The sequence below is a fragment of the Egretta garzetta genome, unplaced genomic scaffold (assembly GCF_000687185.1).
Source record: "Egretta garzetta isolate BGI_Z169 unplaced genomic scaffold, ASM68718v1 scaffold252, whole genome shotgun sequence".
Classification (NCBI taxonomy): domain Eukaryota; kingdom Metazoa; phylum Chordata; class Aves; order Pelecaniformes; family Ardeidae; genus Egretta; species Egretta garzetta.
The window spans coordinates 575,368-589,857 of NW_009259028.1; the positions used below are offsets into that span (position 1 = coordinate 575,368).

A 14,490-nucleotide genomic window follows, 5' to 3' on the forward strand; every position below is an offset into this window, starting at 1 on the left:
TTAAGTAATGAAGAAGATGGAAAGAGGTTTTTTCCTTCCTTTTTTTAGAAAAACACAATTACACAATTACAATATTACTTACAATAAGCTTTTAAACAAATGTTTCAGAGACAACAGGCTTTTAAGGCTTTAAAGATGCTGCAGCTCCTTGAACTGTAGAAAACTAGGTTTGGGGCAGGCTCCTTTTTCCTTTTTCTCTGGTTTAGCAGTAAAGCTGTGCAGAGTTGCATGGACAGCATAAGTGGTTTCTAGAAAGGCAGACCACAGCTGCAAGTTAACAAAGACCTCTGGTCTTTGGCTAAAACTTAGGTGTGACACTTGTTCTCTTCCACAACCCATTGCTGCAAGAAGCTGGTTGTTGGCTGGGAGCAGAAATCTTTACTGTTCAGTTAACTGCAGCCGCTTTTCCACTTTCCTCATCAGTAGCTGGGATCTCCTAAGAGGAAAGCATCTGCTCACACAGCAAGCACAAGGGCATTCGGTTTTGAAAACTGAGAAGGAAAATAAGCCATTTTGTTGTTTTTTCTTCCTGGTATCACGTGTAATGTGAAGTAAAGCTATACTGGATGGAAACTGAAAACATCCTTAAGCTAAGAAAGGCTCCCTTGAAACTGGGTAAGGAAGGGGCTACCAATCTGTATTTATGACTGGTTTTGCTAATTTTGCTAGGAGAAATTTAAGTGGCAATGCACTTCGTCATACTTTCTCTTTTAGATAAAACATGCATTTCTTTTGTCAAATGTCCACCACCACCTTCAAAAAACCCTCATGAGCCTTTTCATTCTGTAAGCAAATAAAAAACACTTGACAACAGCTGCAAGAAAGGAAAATGACCTGAATATATTCTCAAAGTTTGTTCAGAGTTCAAATAACCTTGTCACTAGTTTTCAAGTATCACGCTGTATTGAACAACATGAGGAACCACTTTCTGATGAATATTAAGGCAGCAATGCTTTCTGCCAACAGCTTGTTCAAAGACTTTTTGAACAAAAAACACTAACAAAACAAGAAGTTCTGGTGCATTAACAGCTGCACTGCAAGAGAAATACAATTAAGAGAAAAAAGCTTAACCTGTGAAGGAAGAAAATGTAAACACAGATGAAATTGAGAGTTTAAATACAAGTATAGTCTTCATTTTTTAAAAAAGGAGAGTAGTAACAGAAGTGCTAAAAGATCTAAGAAGAAAAAAGTTAAAATCCCAAGGCAGGTTAGAAACATTCCAATACAAAAGCCTGTAGGGTTTGTTTGTTTTTAAGCACTGTAATTCATCAAAAATATAATATGTATATATAAAAACAATATATATTTTTAAAAATATATAAATATATAAACAAATGCAGAGGGTCAATATATTAAATGGCTAATTGGCAGCTGTATTCACTGAGATCATATTCTTGTAATCACAGTGTTTTGAAGAGATCATTTTCTTAGTTTAAGAAGATTATCTTGCAATGGCTGAGTAGATGATTCCTTTTCTTTGTGGTTTTTTTTTTTTTAACTCAGCCTTGCAAACTCAAAAGAGTTGAAAAATTATAGCAGACACAACATTTGACAAGAGGCCTGCTGCAAAGCTGAGTTTCTTTTAAAGACACAAAGATAATATTCTTCCTCATGATGTAATGGCACACCAGAACATTCAGCTACTGACCTGGATGCTGAGGGCCATAGCATAAAAATACACTAAATGTATCAATTCTGTCCAGGGTATTTACTCAAATTTAGACAGACACCAAAAAATCCTACAATTCCTGTAGACCTGCAGAATGAAAAATAAATTCTGCACTCCAGCATTCAAAAAGCAAGTCTGAAGTAGAGGTTATTGTACTGTACTACAGCATGATATGAAAAATTGAACATGTTGACCGCAGTCTTGAGCCAGAAAACAGTGACAAAGAAAAACTGAGTTTTAACCCCACTTGCCCACACTCAGCACTCTCTGAACAACAAGTTTGCAAATCCCATTAATTCATCCAAATGATAATAAAAAAGGAAAAATTTAGAATTAAAGGTAATCAAAATAAGCTTGTTCAAAGCATATCACAATAGACATCTTTTTGTAAAATATTTTTCAGGGAGAAGAGAGATACCGGAAAGAGGAGAACGTGAACAGGTAACAATAAATTAATGGTAAGCATTACATTCTGGCTTTTTAAGTTTCCATTTTTTTTTTCAGGCCAGGCACACTTGTGCACTGGATGCAGTTTTTAAAACTCACTTTGCAAACCAGATGACTGTGCCTGCCTTTAAGCACCTGGCTGCGCATGAGAGGTGACTGGGCATTCCTAGAACCACGCTCCTGAGCCAGCCAGATGTAAGCCAAGGTGAAGATGCTTGCAATCAGAGCTAGCTCCTGTCTACTCATTTCTGAGTCTGCAAAAGCACACACAGATGTGTTCTTCAATTCTAAGTTACCGGACATCCCCAACAGCTTGTATGAACTTTTTAGAAGGAAAGCAGAGATGACCCTTGTTTCCTGGCCTTCCAAGCACTTTTATTTTTATTTAAATGAAAAAACAACAAACCCAACACAAAAGCTCCTGTAAACATGCTTTGGAAAAGTATCCAACACCTGCATCAGTTCTATCAAGCTTTCACAGAAAGAAAATAACTAGGTTGTGGCATTTCTATTCTGCCCCACGGAATTCCACCCAGGCTTGTCTAAATTATAAACTGCTTACTCCTCTTGCTAGCTTGTTTCCTTAGGAAATATTTTAGCAACGTGCCAAAACTAACCCAACAGAAATATTCTAAAAAGTCAGATCCTCGTGATTGTTGAAGCAGCAGTAATGCCTGAGAATGTTCAAAGCAGCTATACAGGAATGAGGGACAGAAGCTAACCCAAATAATATCCTGCTCAATGCATTTTATAAACACCCACTGGACTCAGGGACAATATTAAATAATTGCATATTCTATGTCTGTCACCTTCCACTTCTTAGCCTTCTGTAGTAGTTCTAGCAAATATAAACACATATGAATACTGTTAGTTCTTAAGACAGCAAGGATGACTGTACTGTCATGTGGTAAAATATGAAAGATGCATTTCAATTTATGTACATAGTGAGAGTTATTGCACCAAATAGATTTCAAAATTGTAAAAATAGTTAATAAATGGTCTGATTTTATTTAACATTAATTAATAAGATTAGCAGCATTATTTAAAAAAAAAAAAAAAAAAAAAAAGTAAAACTCCATCCAGCAACTCCTCCTTCCCAACAACTACATTTTCTTTCTTTACACTTGTGCACCTCTGGCATTGGTACAGCAGCACAAAACAAAACATCTACTGGCTTTGTACAAAGTCTTGTAATGGAAGCCCTGTACCACAAAAAAACATGCTCCCTGCTCAAATCCCTGCTGTGGAGAACAGGGCTCTACACAGAATTCCCCTACAAGCCTGTCGGTGTTCAAGAACTGTTCGGACAACTCTTAAGATATATGGTTTAATTTTCAGGTTGCCCTGTGTGGAATCAGGACTTCCACTCAATGATCTTCATGGGGCCCTTCCAACTCAGGATATTCTATGATTATGAGGTCAGGAACAGCTAATTAAAAATATACTGATGAAAGTATTTTGTCATATAATTTATTCAGGTATTCTGTGCGGCTGTGCAGAACAGCAGAAGTGATGTTGCTCTTGCAAAGATAAAAGAACAAAACAAGAGATGAGGCATAAAAACCATAATGCTAAATTTGAAGCATCATTGAAATACCGTACACTAAGTCACTGGTGCTCATGGTCAAAATAGCAATCATAAGCTGGATTTGATGCACACCACAAATGCTTTCTAACTGGAGCAAATGCATCCAAGTAACAGAAAATTCAGAAGCAAGTAAAGGAGATGCTTTGTGCTATGAACCACAACGTACCAGGCCACTGAAATACTTGACATTATGAAACTGTTGTATAATAGCAATACTAACATTCATGACACACATAGTTTAAGTTGAAAAATTCCATAAAAAACATATTGGAACAGGTCAACAAAAACCTGTTTATAAATAAAACTTTTTTTTAATAAGTTAAAAAAATAGGAATAAAAATCCAGGACATTTTTTTCCTTCTTGTCACACTCCTACATTTCCATTCAAGCAGCTGACATTGATTTTTCCCATTTGTGCGTAGTGCCACATAATTCTACTGGATGGAACCCTGTTTTGTGTCATAACTGAATGGATAAAAGGTCAGGAACATATTAAAGACATGGCGACATAATTCCTCTATTAATAACTAACTTTTCAAAACATCATTAGAACCTAGACATTTCCAGATTTAAAATTTATTAGTGTAGTAAGATTACTTAAGGTCAATTTCTTTTCCTTCCCAGCAACGGAAGTTTACTTTTTAAAATTTACGAAGTGTTGTTCACTTACAGACATTCACTTTCATCACCACCCTATTACAGATGCTGATCTTTAACATAGAGGTAGTGTTGTACATCGTAAGAAGGAAATGCTGTCCTCTGCATCTACTGCTCCCATTTAGATACTTTACTAACATCACTAAAGAAACTAAAGCTCATGGAGGTACAGTTTATAAGTGCATTTTTATGTAACATGAGAAACAAATGGACATTAACCCTGCCAAGATATTGCCAAGCTGAGTTTGTTGCCAGAAGATTTCCCAACTCTATAACCAGAAAAATCTGTAATGTTCTTTTGCATGCTCCAAACTCATCTCTGATTGCGACAACCTGCTTTAACGCAGTATAAATCAATTTTAACATCTATTTGTAAGACCTGATTAAGATTTAACAACTTTTTCTTTGCCTTGTAATTTAGGCTCTACATATATTATTAATTAAGAGCAGACTGAATTTTAAAGTGAAAACAAGCAAGGTAATTCAGGAATTTACATGTTGCTCCACCATACATTGAATATTTACATACAAAGTTAGATGACATTCTCCTTATATTCTTAAGAATTTATGTGAATTAAAAGCATTTGAAAGATGTTACTGCTACACTCTAAACTTCCCTTAAATATATTCTGCTGCTTACCTTTCCCCTCACTATATAAGACCTATAGCTTAGGAGTACCAGAAGGCTCATAGCACAGCTTTTCTCCACTGCCATTCACACTCCCCTGGTTACCCGAGAAGAGCTACTGCTGGAGTGAAGAAGCTCTGTTCAATCTACACCTCCCTCAGGACCTTCTAAAGTCTGGAGTGAATTCAACACCCTGTCTAGGCCATTCCAATAAGCACAGCCTTAGGACAGCTTCTTCAGTATCTCCTTGCCCTGCGGGGACTTTAGTATGTGTATAGAGGCACCATGAAGAAGACAAAATGCTATATTAACCTATAAATAGGCACAATGCTAACGGAGGAAACCTAATTAATTTAGTCATTAACCAGTTCAGATTTCAAACTAGGACTTTTCCTCTGAAAAGGAAGCACCTCCAGTTCTATTTAAAATAATTTTACCTTAAAAATGAAGAGATTAAAGTAGGTATTGCCGAACTTGACAAAAAAATGTTAAGGTACTCCAGAGAAAAGAAAGAGAGGAGTAGGAGAGAAAATTAAAAAAAAAAAAAAAAAGGCAGGGGGCAGGGGAAAGAAAATCATTTTACTCTCAGAGATAGAGCTCCTATTCAAACATTACCGTAACTCCTAATCACCCACCATCTGGTAATTTTTGATCAGTGTTACTCAGACTTCAGTGTTACTCAGACTTCACAGAAAGGCAGCAGATCTTCATTCAGCAATGAATGAACAAAATAGCTACCACATTCTCTACATAAATCATTGAAATGTACGATGAAAAGCAGCTTTGCTTTAACAGATTTATCGTATCAGCAATAGAGAAAATATGCCATGATTTAGATCACTTGTAATCTCGCTACCTGAAGTCATTCAAATTATAATCATTATACTTGGCTTAATCAAACATTAATTACACCAAGTAAAGAGATTTTGCAGCACAGCAATGAAAACCAGAAAGCTGTTTTAAAGCTAGGGTGGTAATATTTCAGTCAAACTCTCAAATCTTCTAAGTAAGCTGTAACTCCAAATTCAGCTAACATGCTTTTAAGTACCTTGCTGCTCTTCTTCCTCTTCTTCCTCTTCTTCACTAGATGAAGCCAGGTAAGCTTGAAAATCCATATCAAGAAGTTCCTCTTTGTTAAAAGTTCTGCTAAGTGACATTACTCGTTCATGATCTGTCTCATCCCATGTGATATCTACCTTAAAAATAAGAAAGACACTTGTAGAAGCTGAAACACTAAAATTGAACACCGTAACTCCATCTTTTTAGGGAAAATTATTTGATACCTTCCATTTAAGAAGCAATGTAAACCTGTTACTAATGTTCTCTACAACGATTAGCTATAATAACCATTTACCAAAATAAATCTAATTACAACTTTTGGGGATTTGTTCTACGATGAGTTTCAAGGAGTTTTAACTACATGAAAGAATGAAGAAGTCTCCTCATGCACTGTAACAGCAGGTCACCCAACACAAAATCTCTGCAAGCCACATTTCCTTTGAGTCAGCAAATATTGGTGTTGAAGCAGCCACCAACTCCTCTCCTTTCCTCTTCCAGCAGCCACTCATTCCTGGAATCATGCATGGATTGCAGTGGGGACAATGAAAGTGTTTGTGCAACTGCACCCTCAACCGGAAGGTGAAACAGATCTGACTGAAAAATGATCCAGCAGAAATTACTTATTTCTCAATTAATCACTGCTCCAATCTGGTTCATTTCATGGCCAGATGGACGTTTCAGCTCTCACATAAAACAGAGTAGGAATTAACAGCTACAAGGAAGGGCAGCAACTGTTGAGGCCTGGCACTACCACCAAAAAGGCTCTTGTTGAGCTACACACGAACACCCATTTTAAGCAAACTAGAAGATTTAACTGCGAGTAACAAAGTAATGCCATGTGCAACTTGTAATAGACATATAATGAGGTCAAAATGTAGTATTTCATTTGTAACAAAGAAGCCAAATCTCTTTTGAAATCCAAAACTCGAGCTTATTTATGGGATTGCAACTTGTGGCTCTGTGCTTACATCTTTTAATATGTTTGATGTCTTTATTTTGAAATGGTAAAGATAATCAGAATCTTTTCCCCACTACTTATATGTTTTATAAGCTGACAACAAAACTAAACAAGTCAGAAAAACATTACAAAAACATTGTAAAGATACCTTTGATGTTCCCATAGCAGCAGATGTGAAGTACTTTGGCTTATATACAGCTACGTTCACTTCTGAGGCTACATCTTTTGGCTTATCATCAAATGTAACATTATCTGGAATAAATCTTGAAGGCAAATAAAACATACTATTATTCAAATACACTGGGAAATTTCATAGTATAAACAGTCTAAGCTTTCATGAGTATGGTACATCAGCACAAAAGAATTTGCTAAAATAAAAAGATGGTAAGCCCAAAAAGGAAACGAAATAAATGGACAAGTACTCCACACATGTAGGTTTTAACTGTCTGGCTTCTGCAGAGGTATTCCACAGGTTTTTGATGGATAACAACGCCATGTTGGAGAAACAACTTTCAGTCTGGTATTAGCAGCATCAGGGGTGGTTTTGTTTGTTTTAAGAATCATCTTTTCAGAAAGCTTAATATTAAAAACTCAAAGGAAAAAGTGAGTAAAATAGAATTTGGAAACAGATAAAAAAATCTGAAACATTTTAAGAAAGCCTGGTACATCTTTAATATTACAATTAGTAGGAAAAAAATGTTAAACACACCAAAGTCATGTAACAACAGAAGAACTTAGATAAAAACACAATCCTTTGTACACCATGTAAGAAATTACTTGAGCTTTTTTTTTTTTTTTAAATCATTGCAAATGTAATCTGTTTAATACTATTCAACATTAAAATTTAACAAAGTAGATTAGGAAAAGCACTGAAGAATTTTAAACAGCTGTGTCTGTTGTAAAACATTATCTTTCTCTGTTGAAAAGCATGAAAAGCTACATACTCATTTGGCAGAGATCATCTTCTCCAAAATGGTTCAAAGCAAATGAACCAAGTTCCTCTAGAAAACAATTCAAAGCAAAAACCTCATCTTTCACTGACTTCACTAGACAGGCCCCAGCAGACAAGCCAGCTTCTGTCAAAACTTCTTATGATTTAGTAACTTCTCTTCTGCTCAGACTAGAAGGCTTTTTTGTAACAAAAGGAAATGCTAACAATTAAGCACAATTATAATTTAAAATTCTTTCCCAAATGGGACTTTTGAAATATTAGAGCTTCCAGCTCATTCGTAGGGGCTAGCATAGTAACCTACTGCAGCTTCATGACAACAGCAGTAACATTCTCACCCTGTGGTAAGCAATCTTGAAAAAGAACCACTCCTGGACCCTTGGGGAAAGGGAGGAAAAAAAAAAAAAAAAAAAAAAAGAAAAAAAAAAAGCAGTATTTCATTTTATTTTCTAAATCCTACCACTTTACTTAATTGTTCCAGAAGGTTGAAGATGCAACCACAACATTTTACCTGAGTTGTCTGACAATAATTTCTCAAAGTAAAAATGCTCAAAAGGAAGAAAAAAGAATCAAAGGGAAACCTAACAACTCACTGGATGCCTAATTTATTTACAAATCTCATTATGGTTACAGAATAAAGACAATATAGTTTAATCCAAATTATTTTAAACTGGCTTTAATTCTCCTTCCCCTCCCCAGCCCAACACATAAAAAAAGTCACCACTGGAGTTACCTCAGGTCTATGAAAGAACAGCTACTTTCAAATTCCAGTCCATCGCATTCCTCATAAATTTTGTTGGCTGTTTCAGGAGAATCACATTCTACAACTGCATAGAAGTATTTCAGACGCTTAAATTGATACTCCCGCAGTTTCTCCCTATAAAGCCTGCAAAAGCGGGAAACACCACAATCAAGTGAGATGGCTTTGACAACTTCACATTTGCAAAACATTTTAATTCAACTCATTAAAAATATGCACCATTCAAACACTCTCCTAATCTTATAGTAAGATTAGTGTGAAGTTCCACTAGTATCTATTTAGTTTTACTCAAGTAAAAAGACTAATTCACACAGTTTTATTAAGCGTATGCTTTCTGTATCTGACTGCTTCCCACAGGCATGGTAAGGTTAGAGTCCCTCTGCATGCTTCTGCATGGGCCACAGAAAGTAACATTTAATTGTTCCTATCAAGCAGTTTGCAATTATACTGGCTCTTAACAAGGTTGATGGAAACGATGTCCATATATAAGGTAAAGGTATGTGTTAAGAGCATAAGAGAAGCTGGGAGACTGTACGGACAGGATTGCAGAACCTCATGCTAGAGAGAGGCAGTGTAGGAATGACAAGTAAGGAAGTGGTATCCGTGAGGAAAGGAATCAGGATACTAACTTAGATAGCACAGGTGGTGGTGGTGTCATAGAAGACGACAGTAAAAGAAATAGAAAAGCAGAAAAGAGATCAAGAAGTGGATGAATTGGTGGAAGGGTGCAGGAGAGAGATGGCAGGGCTGAGATCCTGTCCTGTCAATGTGAAGGGTACATGCACAAGTATCACTGAGGTATCCCTGGGAGACGTGGATTTCTGGTTTTTGTGTTCCAGATGCTCTAGGGCCCACTGAGCAGTAAATCTAACACTTCAGGATGCACCTTGATGCACACAGTGAAGCTAACTTCAGAATGCACTGTAAGTTCATCATACACTTCCCTGGTGCACTAGGGACTTTCTTTAAAGGGATCTGCACTTATTTTAAAAGCATCCGGATTTTCCAAATATAGGGCAGTCCAGCTGGATATATTATATAAAAGTGACCCCAGTCAGGCTGCCAAACATCTGGAAACTCCGGAAAAATATAAAAGCAAAGCCTCTCAAGTTCCATACAGACAAGACTTTCAAGCAGAACAAAAGACAAAAAGAAAACCAAAAAACATGCCTGAAAAAGCCTGGAAAATGGTAGGCCTGATGAGTTCAGCCTAGTAAGCCAAGGCTGCTGGTGGTGGCATTCAAGAAACCTCAATCTGGGAATTCTTGGCCTAAGTTAAGGTCCCTGTTGATTATGCAGATAAAAATTTTGACAGTAAGCAACAAAGGGAGTTTACTGCACAAATGGCAATTTCTAGAGGAGAAATGCTATGTTAAGCTCTCCCCACATTTGTTCCATTTATTATTCCAATGAACTACGTAACAAAAATTTTGGACTCACTTATCAACAAGCAAATCTTCTCAAATTTCATCATAATGCATTTATTCAGTGCACTGACAATGAACCAGAGCCAGTTGTAAAACATCCCTTGAAAAACCTAGAAAATTAAGGCATTCACAGGAGACTTCCAAATATGAACTTTTGGAAACAGGAGTTGATTGGGATTTTCACTGAGAATTAGACATATTCTATCTCTCATTTGAAGATAAAGTTAATACCCGTCATTCTCTGTGGTATTCTCTGGGAGATCAAATAGTTCCGCAGGTCCTCTTTGTTCCTCCTCTTTCAATCTCTCTTTTCCAAACTCCGAAGGAAAAATCTATAAATACAACAACACAAAAGTAAATTTTTAATTGTAGCAGCATAATGTACACCAACTAAGAAAAAATATCTCACCAAGCCTTTCAGACTTTATGGTTTTTATCTAAAATCAGTGAAGGGATCAATTCCATAAACTTTAGTACCCTCTTAATTCTAATTTACAGAAAAGACAGTAGAATAAACAAACTGCCTGTTAGGAATGAGACTATTTTGAGGCAGATGAAGAACAACAGGAACCCTGACTTCGTTCATTTCACTGTAGCCCTTTTCAAAAAGGGGTATTTGACTAACATTTCTCAGAAAGCTGAAGGCAGACACTAAAAATGGTAAAATATAACTTAACTGATCAGAACTCAATTCAAGTTTATTAAAAAACTCAAAAGTAGTGAAAAACAAGTATTGTTGCGTAAAAGGGGTTGGAAGGCATTCAGAAATAGCCAGATTTAAGGTTGGGTTATCTACCATAAAGACCAGTGAAAACTAAACTGGCCAAGGAAATACAGTCTCCCCCTACTAGATTTTGAGGACTTCAGTATTAGTCTCAGAAAAACAGCACTTAGAGCAAACTTCATAAACACAAGAAGTTAACGGCTTCAGGACCTAACTCTACCAAATACATGCCTGTTGCTAAAAAGCAGCACGTTTATTTCCAACACAGCAAGTTAAATTGCAACACAGTTTCTCATTTACCATGTTAATCTCTCTTTTGGTTCTCCACAGAACTGTCCTACTTTGTTCTTATTTTGTAGGGGGTGTGGCTGGTTGGTTGGTTTTTTACAGTAAAAGCCAGTACTCCTTTTAGAAATCAGGTCTTACCTTAACAGAAAATACTGTTCCTCCTTTGGGCGTGAAAGAATTAAACAGAGCCAGCAAATCCTTAGCCTTCAACCTATCCCAATCCATATTACAAACTGCCAATCTACTTGTAATCTGAACAGAGGGGAAAAAAAAAAAAGGACACAAAGATCATAGGTTTAATTCCTGACTGCTATGGGGAATACACAATTCTCGAGCAGCTATTCGTGGTAAAAACCAAAGTCAGCAACAAACCCCACTGAAAAAATGAAAGAAGCATTTTCCTCAAGACTTTGCATCACTTAAATTAGCAAAGGTCAGAAGCAGCAATCACCAGAGCACATAAAAATGACATACATAGTAAAGCACTGCAGAATGGACTGCACCAATCACAGATTTAATGCTGCAGTTACAACATCAGCACTTAGGATTTTATTATCATCGTATGGTTAGCGGCAATAGCAACTAGGATCGCAGTATTATAACAGCACTAGAGTATTGATTTCTTATATGCTAATTGTGCTCAGTTTTAAAGTCCTACTTCACTATCAATTTCTTAATTTCTTAAATTGCAAGTTAATAAATTAAATTTAAAAAAGTGAAAAAATCAGTAGTGAACAAAAGCAGTACTATTTAAATTCTGGAATGTCTGAAAAGCTCAATTCTGTTTATTCTTTCACTTATAGATAGCTTATCTATCTATAGGTAGGGCTCCGCTTAGAGGGAAAGGGAGTCACCAGCGAAACCTGCAAGCCTCTCATTCTCAGACAGTTTCATCATCGTGTACGTTCTGTAACTAAAAGGCTGAAACACCTTTACAAAAAAATTATTTCAAAAAACATTTCTTAGATGAAGGTCTATAATGAACTCATAACAGTGTACATCTCTGAGTATGTCACGCAGCCACTTTTCACATGCAGAAGTATTGTTACCTCATCTCCACGAGGGGCATCTTTATCTAGCTCACGCCATGAATGCTCTATCTCTGGCTCCTTTGGAAATAGTTCATTTAAATCCTCATCATCGTCCGAGCTCGTTTCAATGTTTCCTATGCCTCTAGCTAGATCAGGCCCACTATCACTTTCTTCATCATCTTCTGAATCACTATCTTCTTCGCTCGTTTCCCCATCATCTTCTGGCTTCTCATCCTCGCCTGTTTCCCTGTCATCTTCTGGCTCCTCTTCTGATTCTTCACACTCAAAATCGTCACTTGCAGAAATTTCTTCCTCTAATTGGCTTTTACTGATGTCACGTTGATTGCAGGTGTCTGTGCATAGAGTCACTGAAAGATAAACATCAGGTATCTATTTTTACACTGTAATTACATTACAGAGAGGAAAAAAATTCAGATTTACAGAACCCCTGAAATGCACAACAAGGCAGAAACAAATTACATCAGGGAAGTGCAAACAACATAGGTTACCAGTATCAGCTCTTCAGCTTGTCCAAACTATTGCTCTTGAGGCCCACAATCATGTTATCAATCTCAAACTCTGAGAAAATATTCTTCTGTTATTCTATTTATAGGTATAGAATCAACAGGTAGAAATTAGATTTCAATAGCGTAGGCTAAATACATACACAAGCAATATAAAGAAAGTTTTTCTTCCAGTCACCTGTTCTCTCTAGTGCCCTCTTATATTAACGGCTTGGTGCTGCCATCCTTACGCTTTCGGTCAACAAGTGTTGATACGTCGAAGCCTTCATGGTATCAGACCTTATATTTGTTATTCAGTTTGATAAATAATGTATATGCTACTGTACATTTTACCTTTCTAGACACCTAACCAACAATTTAATGTCCAACAATTAAAAGGATATTGATGTTCACAATCTTACTGAAGAATCAGCACTGATTCTATAAAGAGCTGAGCAACTCCAATTCTGCAGCAACACTGAATCCAAGTCAGTCAGATATTTTATGACTGATCTTGCCAAATATCTTACCTAGATAAAACACAAGCAATAACATCCAAGAAAACGAAGCCTAATTCTATTTGTTATTTGAACAACTAACCTGATTCTTTTATTTTTCCTCCTAGGGAACGGTCCGTGCTGGGAGCTTTAACCGATTTAGTACCACTTGGTTGTGAAGTCTTTTGCTTGTTTTGAACTGAAATTGATCTTCCTCCTGACACATCTCTCTGCTTGTTTTCCCCTTTGTGCAAACGGTCCTTGTTTGCCTGAGAGCGATACATTTCTGTTGCAGTTTTCTGAGAGTCCTCTTTCAAGCTGAATTTAGATGTAATTTTTTGTCCTTCATTTTTAAGGCCATCTAGTTTTGTCACCATTTCGCATGTTTGGTCCACCCCTTTTTTGGTTTTTTTGCTCTCCTCCCTAGGGAGACCATCAGCAAGTAGCTTTGCAGAGTCCGCTTCTCCTTTAGGTTTAGCTTTTTTTTTCTTTTTTTTCTTTTCAGTCTGTTCTTTAGTATCATCTTCTGAAAGATCAGAGTCAGACTCTGACAGGGCATAAAATTTCCTGAGGTTCTCTGCAGAAGTAAAGTTAATGGGGCGACCTCTTTTATCCACTGTATATTTCAGCTTAAACTTCTTGTCATGAAACATAGCTCGGAATCGTTTGTCAATCTTGATTTTACGTTCTTTTTCAGGCATCTCCCAAAATCTGGGATCCCTAGTAACGCAGCTAAACCGCCCATCCCGCAGTATTTCCTCTTGGGATGACATTTTTGATGCTGTTGAAGATTTGGACATCTACAATGCGGAAAAAAAAACACCAACAAACCTAAACAATTCTGATTTTAAAACCTGATTAGCATAGATTTAGAGAGATAGTTGAAGAAAATTAAAGAATTAAGCAAAGCTAGATTTCTAACCTATACCCAAGTTCTTTCCAAAAGCACATACGGCAATTTAGATGAGTCGCAAATAATCTTGTAACTACCACAGCCGTAACCTCACATTTTAGTTTCCTCTGGTAACACATATACAGCTATATAAAGACCACACCGGCTGCAGGAAGCACCTTAAATGTTCGCCCATCAATCTCGAACACGACCTCAAGCAGTTTCACTGTCAGCCAGACCTCAGACTTGCACTTCCCACAGGACTGGGGTATTCCGCGGTTTAAAGCGCCAATTAGGAACGAGGTCGGCAAGAGCACGAACGTTCTGGCGAGCTCAGGCCAGTGCCACCGGCAGCTCCGGCGCAAGCAGAGGCTGAGCGCGGCCCAGCAGCAGCACGGCAGCACCAGAGCCTT

General features: G+C 37.0%; 1 protein-coding gene across 1 annotated transcript in view; it reads right to left on the reverse strand.

Moving 5' to 3' along the window:
- Positions 1-14,346, reverse strand: part of ESF1 (ESF1 nucleolar pre-rRNA processing protein homolog) — a 30,059-nt gene extending 15,713 nt beyond the window's left edge. The window contains exons 1-8 of the mRNA XM_009634663.2: positions 14,257-14,346; positions 13,289-13,985; positions 12,204-12,553; positions 11,293-11,406; positions 10,374-10,474; positions 8,689-8,841; positions 7,155-7,269; positions 6,038-6,185 (exon numbers count right to left, since the gene is read on the reverse strand). Of these exons, the coding sequence (XP_009632958.1) occupies positions 6,038-6,185; positions 7,155-7,269; positions 8,689-8,841; positions 10,374-10,474; positions 11,293-11,406; positions 12,204-12,553; positions 13,289-13,985 (1,678 nt within the window). The 5' untranslated portion in view covers positions 14,257-14,346. The remainder of the gene's footprint in view (positions 1-6,037; positions 6,186-7,154; positions 7,270-8,688; positions 8,842-10,373; positions 10,475-11,292; positions 11,407-12,203; positions 12,554-13,288; positions 13,986-14,256) is intronic.
- Positions 14,347-14,490: the final 144 nt, after the last annotated feature.